Source organism: Oncorhynchus nerka, linkage group LG12 (assembly GCF_034236695.1).
Source record: "Oncorhynchus nerka isolate Pitt River linkage group LG12, Oner_Uvic_2.0, whole genome shotgun sequence".
Taxonomy (NCBI): domain Eukaryota; kingdom Metazoa; phylum Chordata; class Actinopteri; order Salmoniformes; family Salmonidae; genus Oncorhynchus; species Oncorhynchus nerka.
Genome location: NC_088407.1, coordinates 45,612,221 through 45,638,611, shown reverse-complemented (window position 1 = coordinate 45,638,611; position 26,391 = coordinate 45,612,221). Strand labels below are relative to the sequence as shown.

General features: G+C 44.1%; 1 protein-coding gene across 1 annotated transcript in view; it reads right to left on the bottom strand.

Annotated features, from left to right (window-relative positions):
• Positions 1-2,816: 2,816 nt before the first annotated feature.
• The window catches only part of LOC115138781 (MAM domain-containing glycosylphosphatidylinositol anchor protein 1-like), a 324,659-nt gene continuing 301,084 nt past the window's right edge, over positions 2,817-26,391 (bottom strand). Inside the window, exons 16-18 of the mRNA XM_065025612.1 lie at positions 25,580-25,710; positions 12,130-12,238; positions 2,817-2,911 (exon numbers count right to left, since the gene is read on the bottom strand). Coding sequence (XP_064881684.1) covers positions 2,817-2,911; positions 12,130-12,238; positions 25,580-25,710 — 335 coding nt within the window. The remainder of the gene's footprint in view (positions 2,912-12,129; positions 12,239-25,579; positions 25,711-26,391) is intronic.

The window sequence follows — 26,391 nt, the reverse complement described above, 5'->3', positions numbered from 1 at the left end:
GGCAAAACCAGCCACGTGGCGGACACCAACGTCTTGCTTCCGGACAAGTTAAACACCGTCTTCGCCTGCTTTGAGGATAACACAGTGCCACTGACGCGGCCCGCTACCAAGGAATGTGGGCTCTCCTTCTCTGTGGCCAATATGAGTAAGACATTTAAGCGTGTTAACTCTCGCAAGGCTGCTGGCATTCCTAGCTGCGTCCTCAGAGCGCAGACCAGCTGGCTGGAGTGTTTACGGACATATTCAATCTCTCCCTATCCCAGTCTGCTGTCCCCACATGCTTCAAGATGTCCACCATTGTTCCTGTACCTAAGAAAGCAAAGGTAAACTACTATCGCCCCGTAGCACTAATTTCTGTCATCATGAAGTACTTTGAGAGACTAGTCAAGGATCATATCACCTCTACCTTACCTGACACCCTAGACCCACTGCCATCGCACTGCACACTGCCCTATCCTATCTGGACAAGAGTAATACCTATGTAAGAACACTGTTCTTTGACTATAGCTCAGCATTCAACACCATAGTACCCTCCAAGCTCATCATTAAGCTTGAGGCCCTGCGTCTGAACCCCACCCTGTGCAACTGTTACCTGGACTTTCTGACAGGCCTCGCCCAGGAAACATCACCTCCATTTCGCTGATCCTCAACACTGGGGCCCCACAAGGATGCGTGCTCAGCCCCCTCCTGTACTCCCTGTTCACCCATGACTGCGTGGCCATGCACACGTCCAACTCATTCATCAAGTTTGCAGACGACACAACAGTAGTACAGTAGTAGGTCTGATTACCAACAATGATGAGACAGCCTACGGGGAGGAAGTGAGGGCCCTGGGAGTGTGGTGCAAGGAAAATAACCTCCCACCAATTGTCAACAAAGCAAAGGAGCTGGTTGTGGACTTCAGGAAAGACCAAAGGGAGCACCCTCCCATCCACATTGACAGGACTGCAGTGGAGAAGGTAAAAACCTTCAAGTTCCTGGGTGTACAAGTCACTGACAAACTGAAATGGTCCACCCACACAGACAGTGTGGTGAAGAAGGCGCAACAGCGCCTCTTCAACCTCAGGAGGCTGAGGAAAAAACCCTAACAGACTTTTATAGATGCACAATTGAGAGCATCCTGTCAGGCTGTATCACCGCCTGGTACTGCACCGCCAGCAACCGTAGGACTCTCCAGAGGGTGGCGCGGTCTGCCCGAAGCATCACTGCAGCAAACTACCTGCCCTTCAGGCCACCAAAAGCACCTGATGTCACAAAAAGCCAAAAACATCATCAAGAACAATAACCACCCAAGCCACTGCTTGTTCACTCCGCTATCATCCAGAAGGCGAGGTCAGTACGGGTGAATCAAAGTTGGGACCGAGTAACTGAAAAACAGCTTCTATCTCAAGGCCGCCAGAGTGTTAAATAGCCATCACTAGCACATTAGAGGGTGCTGCCCTATATACATAGATTTGAAATCACTAGTCACTTAAATAATGTTTACATATTTTATATTACTCATCTATTATGTGTATTCTGTATTCTATTCTATTCCACTGTATCTTAGTCTATGCCGCTCTGACATTGCTCGTCCATATATTTATATATTCTTAATTCCATTCCTTTACGTAGATTGGTGTGTATAATACTGCACTGCTGGAGCTAGAAATACAAGCATTTCGCTACACGCTCAATAACATTTGCAAAACACGTGTGACAAATAAATGTTTAGATTTTGCGTTTATATTTTTGTTTAGTATGAACAAGCCCACTGGGTATAGATGCCAGTTCAAATTATAGTTTTGATTTACATTTGCTTGAGTTGTCAACTAACGTGAATTAAACGTGAAATCAACAAAATAATTCCACTTTTTGGATTTAGGTTAAAAGTTGGGTAAAAAAATACAAAATGCCCTTACATTGATGACTTTTTGCTAATCCAATTAGTTTTCCAAGTTGATTAAATGTCATCACATTGATTTTGGGAGTTGAAATGACATGGAAATAACATTGATTAAACCAGTTTTTGCCCAGTGGGAGATTCCCTTTTATCACTGACCGATATGAAAAAAAAGCCTCATGCAGTAAAAGTACTTAAAAAAACACTTCTTTGGAAAAGAAAGAAAGAATAGATTGTATAAATTTGTGCTTCTTTAGTTCAGTTTTGTCGTAGCCTGTAAAGTCGTCCATGTCCATGAGTGTTTTTCTTCACTTAAATGTTATTTAAACTTTTGTAATATATATTATATAGAGAAATGTATATGTACAATCTAACGCAGGTCTTACTGCAGCGACTGGTAGAGGAGAGGCAAGTGGGAGCTTCTTTCTTTCTATTTTTCTTTCTCTGTCAGTCACTCAGTCTGCCTTCGTGATGCGGAAGCTACCTAGCACCCAGCCCAAGGAGGCAAGGGGGAGGGTTCAAAAACAGGGGGGAGACCACCCCTTCTCTTATAATCCTCAGCCCCTCCCGCCACCCATATTTTTTATTTTGTCATCTTTGGTAGAGTGTCCGACACTTGTGTCCCAGGAATACGGGGTTGGGAAAGAGTAGATGGAGGTGACGGAAGAGTGAGAGAGTGAAGAGAAGTATGAAGCCGGGTGAGTGTCTGCTGTGAGGGGTTGGATATTGGGTGTCAAAGGTCACAAGGAGATGAGTATGACTGGGGAAAACAGCAGCATAAGACTGTAAAAGTGTGAGTGTGGAAAAGAAGAATGCGAGAGAAGAAGTGGTACAAGAAGAGGTACAAGCTTAGCCAGGGTGGAATGGGAGATATGAAGGATGAATTGGCGATGAAAACAGAAAGGTGGACAGGTGACGCTGTGAGTTGTGCTCATCATCTGTAGAGCAGCAGTAGATAGGAGCAGAGGGCGAAGGTCAGTGAGGCGGCCAATGGTTGCGAGCACAGCACCGGGGCTCCTCCAATCAGAACTGTGGAAAACACAAACAGAACAAACTAAATTGTCGGAGCACAATAGACTATTGACCACAACCAACAAGTCACATTGATTGTTAAGAGTTGAAGCCTTTTGGCATTTAGTTACTGTACAATACTTTTATCTAGTCTAGTAATCCATATGTGAAAAAAGTATGAGAGAAATTAAAAATAAAGCCTTATGAGATATTGCAACTCAGTCCCACAGTGTTATGAAGAAAGAACATGTGAGGAGATGCGGTACAAAAACCACATCTGGAACTTTAAAAACCTGAGAGTGGAATGAGGGGAGTAAAGGCTTTTTATCACTTCAGAGGCAGGATTCACAATGGAGATTGGATGCGTTGTCATAAGTGCTTTGAGGTAGCATCTAAGAGACAATTTACCCATTGATGTCATCATCAAACTGTTCGCCCCTTGTTCGACATGAAGATCTCTACACCAAACCCTTTCAAAGAATAGCTGTTGTGTTGGGCAGGAAATTCAAAGCTCATAAGACAGATGATGTACTGTGCTTTTATAAAAATGTATGTCACTGCTTTTTTGGTACTCTGAGTAAGCATAGGGATTCAAAGAAATGTAATGGCAAAGCACCTACAGTTCATGAGACATTTGCAACCCTTTCTCTCCTTTTGTCAGATAGCATGCAAATACAGATACACACACACACAAACACACACGTGCTCTGTAACGCTTGTCGTCTGGGGAAAGAGAGGAGGACCAAAATGCAGCGTGATGATTATCCATTTTAATAGAATACTTTAACAACGAACAAAAAACAATAAACCGAGAAAATGAACGACGACGAAACAGTCCCGTAACGTGAACACAGGAAACAGGAACAATCACCCACAACCCACAATACAAAACAGGCTACCTAAATATGGTTCTCAATCAGGGACAACGATTGACAGCTGCCTCTGATTGAGAACCATACCAGGCCAAACACAGAAATAGAAAATCACAAGACAAACTAACATAGACAACTCACCCAATTCACACCCTGTCCATACTAAAACAAAAGACAAAACAAAGGAACTAAGGTCAGAACGTGACAAGCTCTTTATTCTTCCCGTCCTCGCCCATAGAGAACAAGTTAAGTAGGGGTCTGCGATGGCTAAAGATCTGGGGCTGTATGTATTTAGTGTCTTAGAGTAAAAGCTCTGATCTAGGATTGGTTTTGCCTTTTAGATCATATGGAGATAACTATTTTGGGATAGGGGACAGCATTTTCACTTTTGGATGAATAGCGTGCCCAGAGTGAACTGCCTCCTCTGTCCCAGATGCTAATATATGCATATTATTATTAGTATTAGATAGAAAACACTGAAGTTTCTAAAACTGTTTGAATGATGTCTGTGAGTATAACAGAACTCATACGGCAGGTGAAAACCTGAGAAAAATCCAACCAGGAAGTGGGACATCTGAGGTTTGAAGTTTTTCAAAGCTTGGCCTACCGAATACACAGTGGGATATCTATAACGTTGCACGTCCTACGGCTTCCACTAGATGTCAACAGTCTTTAGAAACTTGAATGAGGATTCTACTATAAAGGAGGGGCTCATGAGACATGTTGAGTCAGTGGTCTGGCAGAGTGTCTCAGGCTCGTGACGCGTGCTCCCGACAGAGTTACCTCTCGTTCCAGTGCTTTTGTTCCAGACATAGGAATTCTCCGGTTGGAAGCTTATTGATGTTTTATGTTAAAAACATCCTAAATATTGATTCCATACATTGTTTGACTTGTTTCTACGACCTGTAACGGAACTTTTTGAGTTTTTGTCTGAACGAAGTGCTTGCGCCTCATGAAGAATGAAGATGAATTACTGGGCTGAACACGCTAACAACAAGTGGCTATTTGACAATACATGATGGTACTTTATGGAACAAATCAGTAATTTATTGTCGAACTGGGATTCCTGGGTGTGCCTTCTGATGAAGATCATCAAAGCTAAGTGAATATTTATGGTGCTATTTCTGACTTCTGTTGACTCCAAAATGGCGGATATTTCTCTGGCTGGATTGGGCTCTGAGTGCCATTCTCAGATTATGCTTTTTCCGTAAAGATTTTTGGAAATCTGACACAGCGGTTGCATTAACTTCTTATGGTATAGGGGACGCTTGCGTCCCACTTGGCCAAAATCCAGGGAAAATGCAGCGCGGCAAGTTCAAATAAAATTATATAAAAATCAAACTTTCATTAAATCACTTATGTGAGATAGTAAATTAAAGCTACACTCGTTGTCAATCCAGCCAACATGTCCGATTTTAAAAAGGCTTTTCGGCGTAAGCATAAGACGCTATTATCTGATGATAGCACAACAGTAAACAAAGAGAGTAGCATATTTCAACCCTGCAGGCGCTACACAAAACGCATAAATAAAATATAAAACATGCCTTACCTTTGACGAGCTTCTTTTGTTGCCACTCCAATATGTCCCATAAACATCACAATTGGTCCTTTTGTTCAATGAATTCCGTCCATATTTATCCAAAATGTCCATTTATTTGGCGTGTTTGATCCAGAAAAAATAAGCTTCCAAATTGCGCAACGTTGCTACAAAATATCTCAAAAGTTGCCTGTAAACTTTGCCAAAACATTTCCGACTACTTTTTGTAATACAAATTTAGGTATTTTTAAATGTAAATAATCGATCAAAATGAAGACGGGTCTATCTGTTTTCAATAGAGGATGATAGGAAACTAACGCTACTTTTCAAGTCTTGCGCACTCTCAACAGCTTTTACCTTTTTCCAAGATGGCCATACTTCATTGCACAAAGGAATAACCTCAACGAAATTCCAAAGACTGGTGACATCCAGTGGAATCGGTAGGAACTGAAAACAAGTGCCTAAGAAATATCGTTTCCCAATGAACAGACGGAGACCTAACAACAACAAAAAAATTCTGAACGGTTAGTCCTCGGGGTTTTGCCTGCTACATAAATTCTGTTATACTCACAGACATGATTCAAACAGTTTTAGAAACACAGTGTTTCCTATCCAAATCTACTAATAATATGCATATCTTAAATTCTTGGCATGAGTAGCAGGAAGTTGAAATTGGTCACGCTATTTATCCAAAAGTGAAAATTCTGCCCACCATACCTTAAGAAGCTAAGGAGAGTCTCTTTGATTCTATGAATAACAACTGTATCTTTTATCAATGTTTATTATGAGTATTTCTGCAAAATCACCGGATGTTTTGGAATCACAACATTACTGCACACAACGCGCCAATGTAAACTGAGATTTTTGGATATAAATATGAACATTATCGAACAAAACATACATGTATTGGGCAACATGATGTCCTATGAGTGTCATCTGATGAAGATCATCAAAGGTTAGTGATTCCTTTTATCTAAATTTCTGCTTTTGTGATTCCCCTCTTTGTCTGGAAAATGGCTTTGTGTTTTTTTTGACTTGGCGGTGATCTAACATAATCATATATTGTGCTTTCGCTGTAAAGCATTTTTGAAATCGGACACAATGGGTAGATTAACAAGACAATTATCTTTCATTTGCTGTATTGGACTTGTTAATGTGTGAAAGTTACATATTTAAAAAAAATATTTTTGAATTTCGTGCGCTGCCTTTTCAGCGGAATGTTGTCGGGGGGTCCGCTAGCGGAACGCCTACCCTAGAAAGGACAAGGAGAGGAGGGGCCTGATCCTAGATCAGCATTCATACTCAAATTTAAAAAAATTGTGTTTGGTATAGTAATGGCTGCTTACAGTAATGGCGTAATGGAGAGAATGGCTGCCGTTTTATTGGCTCTTAACCAACCATGGTATTTTGTGTGTAACTTATTTTGTACATAATGTTGCTGCTACCGTCTCTTATGACTGAAAAGAGCTTCTGGACATCAGAACATTGATTACTTACCTTGTATTGGACAAATACATTTTCTTTAATGAATCCGACAGGAGGGATTTACTCCAGACACCCGAATAGGCCCTCATCCCCGTCATTCGCAGGAGAAAGAAGCTGAGATTTTGAGGCTAATCTGTTTTTGCCATTCGTATAGTTAGCCAATGGACAACCACTGGAAAATAACTGGGACGAACTAAAAGCACGTATATTCTACCAACGGGACATTAAAAACTGTAATATCTTGTGTTTCACCGATTTTGTGGCTGAACGACGACATTAATAACATACAGCTGGCGGCTTATATGCTCTATCAGCAGGATAGAACAGCAGCCTCTGGTAATACAAGGGGTGGCGGTCATTGTATATTTGTAAACAACAGCTGGTGCACGATATCTAAGCAAGTCTCGAGGTTTTGCTCACCTGAGGTAGAGTATCTCATGATAAGCTGTAGACCACACTATCTACCAAGAGTGTTTTCATCTGTATTTTTCGTAGCTGTCTACATACCACCACAGACCGATGCTGTAACTAAGACCGCACTCAATGAGCTGTAAGAAAACAGGAAAACACTCACGCAGGGAATTTTAATGCAGGGAAACTCAAATCAGATTTACCTGATTTCTATCAGCATGTTAAATGTGAAACTAGAGGGGAAAAAACTGTAGACCACCTTTACTGCATACACAGAGATACGTACTAAGCGCTCCCTCACCCTCCATTTGGCAAATCTGACCATAATTCTATACTCCTGATTCCTGCTTATAAGCAGAAACTAAAGAAGGAAGCACCAGTGACTCGGTCAATAAAGATGAAGCAGAAGCTAAACTACTGGACGGTTTTGCTAGCACAGACTGGAATATGTTCCAGGATTCTTCTGATGGTATTGAGCAGTACACCACATCAGTCACTGGCTTCATCAATAAGTGCATTGATGATGTCGTCCCCACAGTTACTGTACATACATACCCCAACCAGAAGCCATGGTTTACAGGCAACATCAGCACTGAGCTAAAGGGTAGAGCTGCCGCTTTCAAGGAGCGGGACTCTAACCCGGAAGCTGATAAGAAATCCCGCTATGCCCTCCGACGAACCATCAAACAGGAAAAGCTTCAATACAGGACAAAGATCGAAACGTACTACACTGGCTCCGATGCTCGTCAGATGTGGCAGGGATTGCAAACTAATACAGACTAAAAAGGAAAGCACAGCCAAGCTAAATAACTTCTATGCTCGCTTCGAGGCAAATAACACTGAAACATGCATGAGAGCATCAGCTGTTCCAACTGTGTGTTCACGCTCTCTGCAGCCGACGTGAGTAAGACCTTTAAACAGGTCAACATTCACAAGGACGCTGGGCCAAACGGATTACCAGGACGTGTACTGCGTGCAGGCGCTAACCAACTTGCAAGTGTCCTCACTGACATTTTCAACCTCTACCTGTCTGAGTCTGAAATATTAACATGTTTCAAGCAGACCACCATAGTCCCTGTGCCCAAGAACACTAAGGTAAATGGCCTAAATGACTACCAACCCGTAGCACTCACGTCTGTAACCATGCAGTGCTTTCAAAGTCTGGTCATGGCTCACATCAACATCATTATCCCAGAAACCCCAGACCGACTCCAATTTACATTCCGCCCCAACAGATCCACAGTTTATGCAATCTATATTGCATTTCACAGTGCCCTTTCACACCTGGAAAAAAAGAACAACTATGTGAGAATGCTATTCATTGACTACAGGTTAGCGTTCAACACCATAGTGGCCTCAAAGCTCATCACTAAGCTAAGGACCCTGGGACTTAACACCTCCCTCTGCAACTGGATCCTAGACTTCCTGACGGGCTGCCCCTGGTGGTAATGGTAGGTAACATCACATCTGCCATGCTGATCCTCAACTCGGGGGCCCCTCAGGGCTGCGTGCTCATTCCCCTCCTGTACTCCCTGTTCACTCATGACTGCACGGTCAGGCACAACTCCAAAAACATCATTAAGTTTGCCGATGACAGAACAGTGGTGGGCCTGATCCCCGACAACGACGAGACAGCCTATAGGGAGGAGGTCAGAGACCTGACCGCGTGGTGCAAGGACAACATCCTCTCAATATGATCAAGACAAAGGAGATTATTGTGGACTACAGGAAAAGGAGACACGAGCACATCCCCATTCTCATTGACGGGGCTGTAGTGGAGGAGCGTCCACATCACCACCAAACTAACATGGTCCAAGCACACCAAGACAGGCGATTAGGCATGACTTGCAGTCGGCGTTCCATTTTATCCCAAAGGTGTTCGATGTGGTTGAGATCAGGGCTCCTTGCATGCCAGTCAAGTTCTTCCACACCAATCTCAACAAACCATTTCTATATGGACCTTGCTTTGTACACGGTGGCCATTGTCATGCTGAAACACAAAAGGGCCTTCCCAAAACGGTTGCCACAAAGTGAAGAGGGCACGACAACACCGATTTGGCATAGGTCCCCAGATCCTCAAAAAGGCTGTTTTGTTAGACTTCTGTGTGGCTTTTGACATTATCGATCATAGTCTGCTGTTGGAAAAAAGTATGTGTTATGGCTTTACACCCCGTGCTATAGTGTGGATAAAGAGTTACCTGTCTAACAGAACACAGAGGGAGTTCTTTAATGGAAGCCTCTCCAACATAATCCAGGTAGAATCAGAAATTACCCAGGGCAGCTGTCTAGGCCCATTACTTTTTTCAATCTTTACTAATGAACTGGCTTTGAAAAAAGCCAGAGTGTCTATGTATGCGGATGACTCACACTGTACATGTCAGCTACTACAGCGACTGAAATGACTGCAACACTTAACAAAGAGTTGCAGTTAGTTTCAGAGTGGGTTGCAAGGAATAAGTTAGTCCTAAATATTACCCACATATATCATTCTTCATCATTGCGTCTGCTTATACATACAGGTTGCCCAGGTGTGTGGGCTGCATCTTTCCTCTACCCAATCTCTTCTATCCAATAATAACTAATCTGTCTCAGCTAATCTATCTGGGCTCCTGAGCGGCACAGAGGTGAATTTCTGTGCAAGTGGTGTCACTACAGTCCCTGGTTGAAATCCAGTCGGTATCACATCTTTCTGTGATTGGGAGTCCCATAGGGCAGTGCACAATTGGCCCAGTGTCATCTGGGTTTGGCTGGGGTAGGCCGTCATTGTAATTAAGAATTTGTTCTGAACTGACTTGCCAAGTAAAAATTAAAAAAAATAAAGAAAATAGCTGCACCACTGCGTCAATCACACGGGCTAGCGTAGCCTAGTTTCCTGTTTACACCCTCCATCAATAATTCACTGTATTCCTTTAGGATCCCTGCTATAACTCCTTTCTTCCCCACTAGCCCTCGTCTCTTTCGCTGCTATCTCAGATGAGGTGTTTTGGGGGAGGTAGAGTGGTTTTCTCGTTAATTATTTACTGACCCACCGATGTCTCTTGATCAAATCAAATCAAATCAAATTTATTTATATAGCCCTTCGTACATCAGCTGATATCTCAAAGTGCTGTACAGAAACCAAGCCTAAAACCCCAAACAGCAAGCAATGCCGGTGTAAAAGCACGGTGGCTAGGAAAAACTCCCTAGAAAGGCCAAAACCTAGGAAGAAACCTAGAGAGGAACCAGGCTATGTGGGGTGGCCAGTCCTCTTCTGGCTGTGCCGGGTAGAGATTATAACAGAACATGGCCAAGATGTTCAAATGTTCATAAATGACCAGCATGGTCGAATAATAATAAGGCAGAACAGTTGAAACTGGAGCAGCAGCACAGTCAGGTGGACTGGGGACAGCAAGGAGTCATCATGTCAGGTAGTCCTGACATTGATTTGTTTGGGTTGTCTTGGCCTGTTGCTTTCGGTTAGGAAGGCATCCAATGCACAGAGATTTGTAATGTGTTGGATAGTCAGGTCGCTTACCTCCCCATTTGATCTGTGGGGAAATGCATGTGCCTTCAGCTATGTTGGGCACACCCATAAGTGTTGAAAATATTAACGTGGGCACCCTCATGAGTGGTAAAAATACACAGATATCAACACTGTACCAGACCACTTTCTTTCCCAAATTATAGTCTACAGTATGTCTAACTTGATCCCTCGATATTGTGATAGTACAGTAGCTTTATCTTTTATAATTGACCATTTCCCAAGATCCCCCATTCATTTACAAATAAAATGTTAATGGTTCTCTATCTCTATTTCCCAGACTGCGCTTGAGGTCAGGGGCAGCTTCAAATCAGTTTAGTGCCAGCTTGATTCAATCACTGTGGTCAGTGGTGGTCAACGGACACAAGAATACATTGACAGTGAGAGCTTTCTCACTTACAGGTAAATAATTGTCAATAGAAGCCATCGTGTGGAGTTGTTCAATTGTGGCTGCCTATACATTGGCAATGAAGAGCTCTTTCAATTATGGTTAGTGCTTTGGTCAGGGCTGTATGAAGCCATTGTATGGAGTCTGGTGTGGGTAGCATGGAGGAATCCTATAGCAGTGTCAATGAAGGTCAAGGCGCGTTGTGCCTTGCTACACTAAAAAAATGCTAGGTTAAAAGCTACCCAGTTTTGGGTAAATAGTGGACAGAACACACTTTGGGTTATTTTTTAACTAGCCAGTCGGGTCACTGAGCTATGCACCACTGGGTCAGATCATAAGACTGGAGGTGTGGTTTAGTAGGGGCGTGGCTTTTAGATTATTATTTTTGGCCACCTGTGAAATTAAATGTCGTTCCGGTTAATCTGTTCTGTTGTACTGTCAACAAGTGTTATGGTTGAGTGCTGACATTTTTGATGCCCAATTGGGGGCAGCTCTTCCCCCCCACTACTATTTTTATGTCACATGTCTTCTGCAATTCGTTCTCCTCACTTCATCTTTCTTAATCTCTTGCTCTCTCGCCTTCTCTCTAATGCCTTAAATATCTCTCCTCATTAATATCACTCTGCCACCAGTTTCCATTATTAGGGTCTCTGCTCTCTGGTTAAAATTCCCCCTTCTATCCCTCTGTCTCTGGTTTCCCCAAATCTTAAAACAATTTGTAAATTCATCCACCTGCTGCAGAAAGCGTTTATTTATTGCATATTACATTTGCAAAGTAACCATACAGCATAGAGTATAGCTATGGAAAAAGGCCAGCGTCTGTGAAAGGGCAAGATCTCGACAATGTTTTGGTGAAACTGAACAATTCTTTCCTTATACTGTGTTTGGTTTGTAATGGTGAGAATGTGATAGACTGTGTCTGCCTTTAGTGAATTGGTGAGATTAATAGACAGATTTTGACCTAATATCTGCGTCAAGGGGCAACTTCCTCCTACACCTACAGTAATATTGTGACGTACATACCTGTGTTGGAAACGGAATTCTCCTGCTTGCATTTCCCTTTGGTGACTGATACATCATCGATGGCAATATCCCCTTCGTAGCCCGATCCCCGAATGGCCTGAAACACCACCTGGACAGGGAAAGAGAAAAACAGACTTTAAAAAGGGAATAACTTGGCTTTCCATAGAAAATCCACTTGCATTGCCAATACCACCAAAGTATTGTGCCAAATTGCTGCCATATATATATATATATATATTATTATTTTTGTCACTTAGAGCGTATTCCATTTGGAGAAAAAAGGAAACCACACCAACCACCACAGCAACAACAAGGAGAGTACACTTTCATCCATAATAGCATTCACCTCAGACTGGTGGGTAATCCATTCTTAATTCTCTTAATGAGAAAACAAAAAAGGGATACAGCATATCCATGGCGAATGATTGCGGCATATTGAGTGTGAGGCAACGGGCATTCATTGATGTTAGTGTATACTCTGGCTCGTGTGTGTTAGAGTGCCTTGATATTTCTGTGCGTGTCCATTTTTTAACTTTTCATTGCTGTGAGTGTATGCTTATTATGGTTGCATCCCTGCAGGTTGCAATTAAGGCACCACAGGACAACCCCCGCCACGCGTACTCGTCCATATAAGGACAAAACGCCACACAGCCTCTTGACCCACAGTTGACCAGGGGCTCATCAACTACCAGCTCTCTGACCACTCTCTCTCTCTTTCTTCCAATTTAGCACAAAGGTGGATGGCGCGGCTCTCTCGCTGCTATTCTCTAATTGAATCCCAGAATACACTCCTTGGAACGAGGGACTCCTTTGAATAAATAAAGAATGCCTGGAGAGGAGGTTTTGACAGGGATGGAGGGAGTGAAGGGGTGAGACTCTGATAGATGTGACCGGTCTACTCATTTGCGAGGGATCTTTATTTGATTTGTCCGCGAGGTGGAAGAAGGGCGGAGGGGTGGCTAGGCTAATTGGCCAAAGGGCCGTGGTGGGCGGACAGGTGGTGTTGAGGAAAAGGGCCCATTCACACAATGTCCAATTATACTCAACGGTATTAGTCACACTGCTATAAATGCACACGAACACACACACACCGTACAAACCTTTGTCCTTGTGTGCATATGTGTGTGTTTGTGTGTCTAGTCGGCCAGGTCTTGCTATTCATTTTTATTCATGTATTCACTTCTATAGCTCTTTCGAGTAAATCCCCTCATCTAATAGGCAGAGGCAACGCTGGCGACAGTACAAGCCTGATTTATTATAGGGCAGACAAGCCTTACTGGGGGCTCTGACACACACAAACACACACACACAAACACATGCACGCACACACGCAAACACATAAACACACACGCACTATGGCTACGAGAGAGAGAGCAAGAGAGGTGAAATTGAGAAGATTGAGAGAGACATGAGTGTGAAGAGAGAGGGAGAGGATTGAGAGGGAAGAGAAATAGAGAGATAGGAATAGAGCTACCAAGGCCCCATGAATTAAACAGCTATAAAGCTGTGTGTGTGTGTGTGTGCGTGTGCGTGTGCGTGTGCGTGTGCGTGTGTGTGTGTGTGTGTGTGTCTTTGTGCACGTGTATGTATGTCCATGTGGTGTGTGGTTGTTATTGATGTGTGTGATTTATCTTTGTAAAGATTGGGGTATCTGCGTGAGATTTTGAAAGCTTGTGTAAACATCTGTAAGTGGGGCTGTGTGTGTCTAAATTACTATGCTCTCCTCACTTTGTTTTCTCCTGCTGGAGGGGATACATTTGTAGCAGTAGAACAGGGCTGTCCCTAAAGTCTGGCTCAGCTCCCTATGACACACACCCACAGGCGCACACACACAGGCTTGAGGGCATGCAGATACATGCACACTTTACACACGTGCATGCACAGCAAATTTGTGTTAAGGTAAAAAGTGTTGTGAGTGTTATAACTGAGTGTTGATTCCAGTGGGGTTAACACCAGTGGGATTAACATTTTCACCATGTGGCTACCAAAATAAGTGTTATTTTATTCACAATGGAATCAACACTGCGTGGTTTTGTTGTATTTCAGTCAACTCTCTCAGAGTGAAAAAGACATGTGAGGGTCCTCATTATCATTCCTCCCTGAATGCTTTGTTGCAGGTTGAGGTTAAGAATAGTTTGTTCTAGTATCTATGTTTCTGCATGCACATTGATTATACTATACAAAGATAAACTCTTCTAAACTAATCCAATCTGGAATAGTGAAGGGTCGTTCGCAAACGAACAGCTCTTTTTTAACAGATCTTTTTGATGAACGTCAGGAACCGAATCACATCAGTGAAAGACCCGTACATTTGGATACTGCTACTACTGCTTTTTGAGCTCAAAACAAACGTTTTCTGCAGATAAGTTACAAAATAACTTTCTACAGAGGTTGAATTCTCACTGCAGAAACAATAAATAGCATGGAGAGTGCGTCTGGACCGTGCTGATTTTTTCATTGTGTAAAATAAGGGGCATAATTGTGAGAATGTCTAATAATTTGGCCAGGTAAAAATGTATTTGAACAACATTTCACAATCTGCCTATCTTTTGGGATATACATTGGTTCTAGGTCGATTTTTAAGCATTATTAACGAAGAGCTGTTTGGGAGCCACTCTTTTACGTGAATGTAGCAAAATGATTCGGCTCACAGAAAAGACTCATCACTAATCTGTAAGGGGTTGAACTTATTGCACCCTTTTTAGAGATGGATGTTCCAGTTTAGATGGTTTAGGTAGTACTGTTTGTCAAGTCCTTGACCATAGCAATCATTCTGAATGCATGTTGTGGGTGATAAATGATTCCAATTGTTTGATATTGTTAGCAGTTGATGTTATTCTTTAATAACACAGACCCCAAAGCAAATCAGGGGGAGGAAAATTGGTTTATTCAAATAGGACAAATCACTCCCCTGTTCTCAGTGATTCTCTCCTGTGATTCTCTCCACAGAACAAACAGACAGGATGTAGTTCATAACCCAGCCCCAGCCTGTGGTTGACCAATTAGAATTTCTTGCAATAAAACTGGGCCAAATAATTCTCTCTACTATTATTCTGACATTTCACACTCTTAAAATAAAGTGGTGATCCTAACTGACCTAAAACAGGGAATTTTTACTTGGATTAAATGTCAGGAATTGTTAAAAACTGAGTTCAAATGTATTTGGCTAAGGTGTATGTAAACTTCCGACTTCAACTGTAGATTTCCCTATGTAAACATGTCCTGATTTTCAGGAAAAAGTTGGACATTTCACCTAGATATCCCAAATATGATGACTACGGTGTACAACATAGAAGCTTATCAGGTTCTGATCATCTTACTATGCTTTTTCACCCGAGATTGGCCCCCGATTGCTAATCAATCAGTTCTTCATTCTCCAGGCTCTGCTTTGTCATCAAAATGACCAACCTTGCAATGAGTGGCATGTATCCATCGTGATTTTCCCTGGACTTTTACTGCTGACCCCGTTAGAAGCTAAACTTGATAAAGACCTTCCCATTTTGGCCCTAATGTCTCAATTATTTTGGCCCTAATGCCACTGTCCTGGTACTACGTCATGTCCCCCCTTGGGAGTTATTCCCCACACCTCTTTTACTTGTCTGTCTGCTTACCCTACTGCATTGTATGCAATAGTTAAGCATTGTGTCACTCATAAAGTGAACATCTGCTTTTCTCAAATCTAACGTGCCTGTCACTATCACATTGTCCATTGTAGTAACTGCCCATGCCCAGCCTAACTTCCTCATACCCTCTTCCACAATGCTTGAACCATCTGTGTGTAAAATAAACTCATGGTTTACCAACGGATGACTCTTAATAAACCCATCAAGGAGCAGATCCAAAAACAACTCAACAGTCATGTTCAAGTAATGTGGTCTCTGTGGGAAGCATCAGAGTAGCTGGATTACATGGTGTGCCACGTCACCTTCCCTTCAGAAATGTTCATGTAGAGTCAAGTTGCATAAGGCCCAAAATAGGTTGTTTAAATGAGCCTATCCACACCCTTGCATCAATCTTCAATGGACCAATAGAAATTGATAATGGTTCGGTCTGTTTCATATCTGTGTTCTCTCCCCCCCACTCCTGGGCAATACAGTGACTTCAGCACCAGTACCTACTAAAACATCTACTGCAAAGTTGTTAACCATCATGTTCACATATATTCCATCCGATTTCATATGTACACCAGCTGAGATCGGACGTAAGAGGGGTCTATTAGTTTCCCTCAACAGCATCCAGCAAACTCTGCTGCTGAGCCGGAGAGAGCTTCTTAAATTTCTGCATCAACATTGTGTCATTGGGGCTGTTGTCTTGATTCCATTTTCCCTTAGACGAACCGTGCTTCTCCTGGCCATTCCTCATAGAAACATGTTTTATTTTCTGAAATTCTCATTGCCGGTGACCAGAAATCCCGCAATAATGACATTCACCAGGTTTCTTTTTTGCTGAACTAATAATGTTGTTGGTTTCACTCGGAACCTGCACAACTCTGAACATTCATCCAACTGTTTTGGATATGCTGATTTTTGTATGATTACTGTCACTAGATGTTTGTCTTTACTTACTTTTACAGCCTGTGTTCTGGTTGGCCTAAGACATCATTTGTCACTACTGTCAGTATCTGTTGACTCAAAGCCAGGCAGTGCTGACCAGATGTTTGAAACCCGGTCATCCTTGCGCAACTCAGCCTGAGGGGAGATTGAGGGAACAAAGGGTCCTCCACATGTTGGAGCCAAGTCTGTTTTTACAACCCTTGCCTGTAATTGTTGAATTTCTTCATTTAAGTTTTTGATCTGTTCACCAAGAGTTTTGAAACTTTCCTCATCCTTCTTCATTGCCCTGTCATGATTCTCCAGAAATAATTTATCATCCCTTTTTCTTACTTTGGTTAAAACAGTTAAAGTCAATCGTGTCTTTGTCAACAATGATGAAATATGTATTTATTTTCAATTGCCTACACTTCTCTACTTTGAAATGTCTCCTGACCCCTCCTGTCTCAGCCTCCAGTATTTATGCTGCAGTAGTTTATGTGTCGGGGGGCTAGGGTCAGTTGTTATATCTGGAGTACTTCTCCTGTCTTATTCGGTGTCCTGTGTGAATTTAAGTGTGCTCTCTCTAATTCTCTCTTTCTCTCTTTCTTTTCTCTCTCTCGGAGGACCTGAGCCCTAGGACCATGCCTCAGGACAACCTGACCTGATGACTCCTTGCTGTCCCCAGTCCACCTGGCCATGCTGCTGCTCCAGTTTCAACTATTCTGCCTCATTATTATTGGACCATGCTGGTCATTTATGAACATTTGAACATCTTGGCCATGTTCTGTTATAATCTCCACCCGGCACAGCCAGAAGAGGACTGGCCACCCCACATAGCCTGGTTCCTCTCTAGGTTTCTTCCTAGGTTTTGGCCTTTCTAGGGAGTTTTTGCTAGCCACCGTGCTTCTACACCTGCATTGCTTGCTGTTTGGGGTTTTAGGCTGGGTTTCTGTACATCACTTTGAGATATCAGCTGATGTACGAAGGGCTATATGAATACATTTGATTTGATTTGATGAGAAACTGTTTGTTAACCAAGCCTGTATGTCCAGGATTTTATGCATTACAGGTGAACTACAGGTGAAGTCACTCAATCCAGTCCCAGAGGCTTGTTGGGGGGACCATACCAAGGACTCCTGGTGACAGCTAGCTGAAGGAGCTACCCGGATTCCTATCGCACGGCGGGAGGCTAAGAGACACTGACCCTGACGAACAATAAACAGTGTTCGAGAGGAGAACTGGAATTAACAGAATTCCGGGGGCCATCTCTCGAATGAAGTAACCCTCCCTGTCCTGTCACCCCTGTTTTTGTTCATAGAAGTGAAGATGTGTCTGGCTCTTGCTAAGTGATGTGTTCTCGGGGAAAGGGTGGGGCTTCACATGGAAGTTGTTTGTCTGAGCTGTCTTATCGTGGGTGACATATTCCTGATACAGCACGTCCTACTTGAGTATGCGGAGAGTGGTAATTTGGCCCATGGTTTAGACGATGAGGCTTTTGTTCCAAAATAAGCATAAGAGATCCCTAGATCTGGGTAGACAGGAAGTTAGAGTAGAGGTTGGGAAGGATCTCTCAATGGAGTTGTATGTAGATCAAAATGGAGTCTCTAACTACATGGCAGTCTAGGACTCTGAGCCATTATGGCATATATCGGTGCAGGTTCCCATATTAATCGTGGATACAGGTCATAGCTCATTTGGAGAGAGAGGGCTATATGAATCCACTCATCCAGTATGGAAGAAGGTAGAGTATAGTGAAGGTGAGAGTTTTTGATTGTAATCAGGAGAGAGGGATGTAATTGCATAAAGATACGCCTAACCCTTTAAACTGAAAATGAAGGAAGATCTAGGGTTGTGGTATGGATATGACCAGGTCTTGGTCGACACCCTAGTACGGTTCTGGGTAGAGGAGTTTAGACCGGTATGGTAAAGCTGTTCACGAAAGCAGGAATGCCAGATAATGACAGTTGTATTCATTTGCACTATTTAAATCCCCAGGTTCCTCCCTTTACAGTGACCGGAGGAGATTATTACCGTTTGGCCCGGTACAGTACTCTTGGGAAATTATGTCAGGGCGAGGTTTTACTGACAGATTGGACAGGATTATGCTCCATTGTAATGCCTTTCACACACATTCAACACCAAGACATGAAGTATAGCCAAATGGGAGAAAAGAGCTATTCCATCCAGGTCTCTTATTGACTAAGTATACATTGATAACATTGTGGTTCCAGGGGGGGTGCCAGATGAGTCAAAGCAAGAAATCAGATCCTAGCAGGATTAGAGTTAAGCATTTCCGGGGTCTACTCTCAATAAGAACGTGGACTGGATTAATTATATTTATGATAATCAATAGCGCTTTAACAAGTATACCAGAGATGCTATTAAAGGTTTTGCAGAACAGACTGAAGCAACCAGCTGGATGGCTTGGCAGAATAGAATTGCATTAGATATGTTAATGGCTGAAAAGGGAGAAGTATGCGTGATTATCAGGACCATGTTTGTGCTTACATCCCAAATAACACAGCTCCGGACGAATCAGTGCCCGAAGCCTCAGCTGGTTTGACCACCCTGGCTCACGATTTGGCAGAAAACTCTGGGGTGGATACTTCTCTGACTAATTGGGTTTGATAGTACGTTTGGAAAATGGAAAAATGTTATGATCACTGTGTTATGGACTACATTCACCTGTGTTACTGTTTTAGTTTTATGTGGCTGTTGTCTAATTCCCTGTGTACGAGGCCTTATTTCCAGGACTCTGGAGAAATCGATGACACAATAGATGGTGCGGTATGGGCCGATTCCAGGTTCTGACCCGTGGAGGACTGAATGCATGTCTACAGAACAAGTGGACGAATCTGGATCTTTTATTTGTGGGGAATTTATATTTGATGAGACCATTTTTGATGTTTAGGGAGGCTAGGTTGTATCCCATCTCAATATTAGACTGTTTTTTTTACGAAGATTGTAACGAAAATCGGGATAAGAAGAGTTATGATTCTGATGTAGGCCTGAGAAACAGTTATGGCGAATGCAAGTATGGGGTTTAGGTTTAGGTGATGTTTTGATGACAAGAAATATCTCTAATAAAAATAGAAATGGGCTTTTTAATATTATAATATAACTACATGTGTGATTGGATGTATAATATTTAATCAAAGGGTGGATATGTTAAGGGAATTTTTATCTATAATGACTAATTATGTATACATTTCAATCAGGATGAATTAAAAGACTTATGTTACTGTACATGTATGAATTTTCTCTGTTGCTCTCAGTATTGAATATGATGTAGTCAGGAGTTTAGTACAATGACGGTCTGTTCCTTTGTACAAATGAATGAACTATCTCCAGATGGCAGGGACGGACTATCTCCAGACTGTCTAGAATGCTAATCTACACTGGCTGACCTTGGCTCTAGGTGAGGAGGGAAGGCTTGAGAGCTATAGGGCCTTTCTACCAGTGTCAAGAAGAGACTGAACATTTAGAAAACGCTGACGTCATTTTCAGTTTTTAACCTGTGGCAAAATGTGTATGAACTTAGTACTCTCTTGAATTAAACGCTGTTACCTGACTTTTAAGACCGGGGCTCTCTCCATTCTTATAAAATATAGGGTCTTACAAACCCTTAAATGCATTGACAGAGTGTTTAATTTTGATTGGGAAATAAAACAGAGGAATTTAGAATTCCTTCAACAGGCGGCCCCTCAGGAAGTCCAGGACCAAGTTGCACAGGGCGGGGTTTGGACGCAGGGCCTCGAGCTTACAGATGAACTAGTCTAGAGCGATTTTCTAGGTTAGCTAGCCAGCTATTGTCGTTCTTTTAACGCAACGTAACGTAAATCAACACTGCTAGCTAGCCAGCTAGCCCCCGAATCAACAACGCAGCCACTGCCAGCTAGCCTACAAAGTCAACAAAGCAGCCACTGCCAGCTAGCCTACTTCAGCAGTACTGTATCACTTTAATCATTTTAGTCAATAAGATTCTTGCTACGTAAGCTCAACTTTCTGAACATTCGAGACGTGTAGTCCACTTGTCATTCCAATCTCCTTTGCATTAGCGTAGCCTCTTCTGTAGCCTGTCAACTATGTGTCTGTCTATCCCTGTTCTCTCCTCTCTGCACAGACCATACAAACGCTCCACACCGCGTGGCCGCGGCCACCCTAATCTGGTGGTCCCAGCGCGCACGACCCACGTGGAGTTCCAGGTCTCCGGTAGCCTCTGGAACTGCCGATCTGCGGCCAACAAGGCAGAGTTCATCTCAGCCTATGCCTCCCTCCAGTCCCTCGACTTCTTGGCACTGACGGAAACATGGATCACCACAGATAACACTGCTACTCCTACTGCTCTCTCTTCGTCCGCCCACGTGTTCTCGCACACCCCGAGAGCTTCTGGTCAGCGGGGTGGTGGCACCGGGATCCTCATCTCTCCCAAGTGGTCATTCTCTCTTTCTCCCCTTACCCATCTGTCTATCGCCTCCTTTGAATTCCATGCTGTCACAGTTACCAGCCCTTTCAAGCTTAACATCCTTATCATTTATCGCCCTCCAGGTTCCCTCGGAGAGTTCATCAATGAGCTTGATGCCTTGATAAGCTCCTTTCCTGAGGACGGCTCACCTCTCACAGTTCTGGGCGACTTTAACCTCCCCACGTCTACCTTTGACTCATTCCTCTCTGCCTCCTTCTTTCCACTCCTCTCCTCTTTTGACCTCTCCCTCTCACCTTCCCCCCCTACTCACAAGGCAGGCAATACGCTCGACCTCATCTTTACTAGATGCTGTTCTTCCACTAACCTCATTGCAACTCCCCTCCAAGTCTCCGACCACTACCTTGTATCCTTTTCCCTCTCGCTCTCATCCAACACTTCCCACACTGCCCCTACTCGGATGGTATCGCGCCGTCCCAACCTTCGCTCTCTCTCCCACGCTACTCTCTCCTCTTCCATCCTATCATCTCTTCCCTCTGCTCAAATCTTCTCCAACCTATCTCCTGATTCTGCCTCCTCAACCCTCCTCTCCTCCCTTTCTGCATCCTTTGACTCTCTATGTCCCCTATCCTCCAGGCCGGCTCGGTCCTCCCCTCCCGCTCCGTGGCTCGACGACTCATTGCGAGCTCACAGAACAGGGCTCCGGGCAGCCGAGCGGAAATGGAGGAAAACTCGCCTCCCTGCGGACCTGGCATCCTTTCACTCCCTCCTCTCTACATTTTCCTCTTCTGTCTCTGCTGCTAAAGCCACTTTCTACCACTCTAAATTCCAAGCATCTGCCTCTAACCCTAGGAAGCTCTTTGCCACCTTCTCCTCCCTCCTGAATCCTCCTCCCCCCCCTCCCTCTCTGCAGATGACTTCGTCAACCATTTTGAAAAGAAGGTCGACGACATCCGATCCTCGTTTGCTAAGTCAAACGACACCGCTGGTTCTGCTCACACTGCCCTACCCTGTGCTCTGACCTCTTTCTCCCCTCTCTCTCCAGATGAAATCTCGCGTCTTGTGACGGCCGGCCGCCCAACAACCTGCCCGCTTGACCCTATCCCCTCCTCTCTTCTCCAGACCATTTCCGGAGACCTTCTCCCTTACCTCCCTTACATCAACTCATCCCTGACCGCTGGCTACGTCCCTTCCGTCTTCAAGAGAGCGAGAGTTGCACCCCTTCTGAAAAAACCTACACTCGATCCCTCCGATGTCAACAACTACAGACCAGTATCCCTTCTTTCTTTTCTCTCCAAAACTCTTGAACGTGCCGTCCTTGGCCAGCTCTCCCGCTATCTCTCTCAGAATGACCTTCTTGATCCAAATTAGTCAGGTTTCAAGACTAGTCATTCAACTGAGACTGCTCTTCTCTGTATCACGGAGGCGCTCCGCACTGCTAAAGCTAACTCTCTCTCCTCTGCTCTCATCCTTCTAGACCTATCGGCTGCCTTCGATACTGTGAACCATCAGATCCTCCTCTCCACCCTCTCCGAGTTGGGCATCTCCGGCGCGGCCCACGCTTGGATTGCGTCCTACCTGACAGGTCGCTCCTACCAGGTGGCGTGGCGAGAATCCGTCTCCTCACCACGTGCTCTCACCACTGGTGTCCCCCAGGGCTCTGTTCTTCTAGGCCCCTCTCCTATTCTCGCTATACACCAAGTCACTTGGCTCTGTCATAACCTCACATGGTCTCTCCTATCATTGCTAAGCAGACGACACACAATTAATCTTCTCCTTTCCCCCTTCTGATGACCAGGTGGCGAATCGCATCTCTGCATGTCTGGCAGACATATCAGTGTGGATGACGGATCACCACCTCAAGCTGAACCTCGGCAAGACGGAGCTGCTCTTCCTCCCGGGAAGGACTGCCCGTTCCATGATCTCGCCATCACGGTTGACAACTCCACTGTGTCCTCCTCCCAGAGCGCTAAGAACCTTGGCGTGATCCTGGACAACACCCTGTCGTTCTCAACTAACATCAAGGCGGTGGCCCGTTCCTGTAGGTTCATGCTCTACAACATCCGCAGAGTACGACCCTGCCTCACACAGGAAGCGGCGCAGGTCCTAATCCAGGAACTTGTCATCTCCCGTCTGGATTACTGCAACTCGCTGTTGGCTGGGCTCCCTGCCTGTGCCATTAAACCCCTACAACTCATCCAGAACGCCGCAGCCCGTCTGGTGTTCAACCTTCCCAAGTTCTCTCACGTCACCCCGCTCCTCCGCTCTCTCCACTGGCTTCCAGTTGAAGCTCGCATCCGCTACAAGACCATGGTGCTTGCCTACGGAGCTGTGAGGGGAACGGCACCTCAGTACCTCCAGGCTCTGATCAGGCCCTACACCCAAACAAGGGCACTGCGTTCATCCACCTCTGGCCTGCTCGCCTCCCTACCACTGAGGAAGTACAGTTCCCGCTCAGCCCAGTCAAAACTGTTCGCTGCTCTGGCCCCCCAATGGTGGAACAAACTCCCTCACGACGCCAGGACAGCGGAGTCAATCACCACCTTCCGGAGACACCTGAAACCCCACCTCTTTAAGGAATACCTAGGATAGGATAAAGTAATCCTTCTCACCCCCCCCCCCCCCTTAAAAGATTTAGATGCACTATTGTAAAGTGGCTGTTCCACTGGATGTCATAAGGTGAATGCACCAATTTGTAAGTCGCTCTGGATAAGAGCGTCTGCTAAATGACTTAAATGTAATGTAAATGTAAATGAACTTGGAGGGCACTATAGTGTTGAATGCTGAGCTATACTCAATGAACAGCATTCTTACATAGGTATTCCTCTTGTCCAGATGGGATAGGGCAGTGTGTAGTGTGATACCGATTGCATCGTCTGTAGACATATTGGGGCGGTAAGCAAATTGAAGTGGGTCTAGGGTGACAGGTAAGATGGAGGTGATGTGATCCTTGACTGGTCTCTCAAAGTACTTCATGATGACAGAGGTGAATGCTACGGGGCGATAGTCATTTAGTTCAGTTACCTTTCTATTCTTGGGTACAGGAACAATGGTGGGGACAGCAGACTGGGATAGGGAGAGACTGAATATGTCTGTAAACACACCGGCCAGCTGGTCTGCACATGCTCTGAGGACGCAGCTAGGGATGCCACCTGGGCCCGCAGCCTTGCTAGGGTTAACACGTTTAAATGTCTTATGTTGGCCACGGAGAATGAGAGCCCACAGTCCTTGGTAGCGGGCAGCGTTGTTAGCACTGTGTTATCCTCAAAGTGGGCAGAGAAGGTGTTTAGCGTGTACGGAAGCAAGATGTCTTTGTCCGCGACATGGCTAGTATTTATTTTGTAGTCCGTGATTCTCTGTAGACCCTGCCACATACGTCTCGTGTCTGAGCCTGTGAATTGTTACTTAACTTTATCTCTATACTGACGTTTTGCCTGTTTGATTGCCTTGCGTAAGGAATGACTACTTTGTTTGTATTATGCGATATTCCAAATAGCAGGTTGCTGACTGGCAAACCAATATGTGCATGTTCCTCTACTGTAAATTCAAATACAGGCATATACACATACATAAGAGCCGTATATCCAAACTCTTACAATGACCCAGATAAGACACAGATGTACACACACACACACACATGCACACACACACGCATATACACACACAAACACACACATGCATGCACACCCACTCACCCACTCACTCACTCACTCACTCACTCACTCACTCACTCACTCACTCACTCACTCACTCACTCACTCACTCACTCACTCACTCACTCACTCACTCACTCACTCACTCACTCACTCACTCACTCAGGAACGTACACACACAAAGACACACACACACACACACACTATATAGACTTGACTCAGCACAAACAGGGGACCTGGGGAGATGAGATGGAGCCCTGAGCGGTAATCACTGCACACTACACACACCGCACACTGAGTCAGCGCTTCAGCATGCCCGACCTCCATAGGGATGAGTGGGAGTAAAGTGCAACTGAGGCTCCTGTGGAGCCGAGTGGACCTCCATAGCGTGCCAACCAAGAATATCAGGCTTACTCATGACCAGGTATGGGCAGGACGACTGCATTTGGTAAAACATATTTACATTTTTGCAAATTTTTGCTATTTGTTTTTGTTTACAAATGACTTTATTTTGTACAAAAAAGCACTGAACATTCTGTAGATTACGCATTCTCATCATAAATCATCGGCGTCCTGTAAAAACCTTGGTTAAAACTTTATTTGGACAATCCGGACTATCCAAATAAAGTGTGAGCAAACCTTGTGTCAGAATTGTTTTTGATTTCATTTTTTACATTAGTAGTCATCCCCCTACAATGTGATGTGGAAGTTTCTTGAACTCAAGTTCAAGAAAACTTTAAAATTAACATTTTTCCAGAATCCCGATGAAATCTAAAGCAGTCATTGGAATATTTTGTCAATACGGTACATTTTTGTCCAGGCATACTCGTGGACGGCCTTACCTGAAAGGGTCCGCTGGGGTTGACAATGATGTTGGCCTGGTTCCAGTCAGGACCCTGGTTCCCAATCAGGCTCAAGACCTTAGTGTCCACAGAGGCGATGCTCTTCACCCTCAGCCACACGTCCAGGGTACCTACATGTTTGGGTAGAGAGGGGAGAATAGAGCTAATTGAGGGGCTTTGGAGGCGTGTGTGTGTGTGTGTGTGTGTGTGTGTGTGTGTGTGTGTGTGTGTGTGTGTGTGTGTGTGTGTGTGTGTGTGTGCGTGTGGTCTTGTTCTTCTATCCTTGTAGGGACATTTCCCACATCCCCATGAGGACAAAGGCTATTTTAAAATTAGGAGTTAGGGTAAGGGTTACAATTAGGGATAGGTTTAGGGTTAGGGGTAAGGAAAAATAGGAGAAAAAAATGGTCGCCACGAGGCTAGAAAAACAAGCGTGTGTGTGTTTAGTTTCTGTTTATTTTCACTGTTGTGTTTTGTACCCCAATCTAAGTTTATTAGATGTAAGTTTATTAGAAGTTAATTTTCCTTTTCTGCTGAGAGCACTTCCCTTTGTTTCTGCACCCTGCCTAGATATGAGACTGAATAATATATTGGGTTCTCTTAAGCACATGTAGTAGCGGTAATTCAATGCATAAGTTAGGTTGGCTGTCTCCCTAGCTTAATTATGGCTAGAGGAACCCCTCGACAACATTCCGCTGAAAAGGCAGCACGCGAAATTCATTTTTTTTGTTGAAATATGTAACTTTCATACATTAACAAGTGCAATACACCAAATGAAAGATAAACTTCTTGTTAATCTACCCATCGTGTCC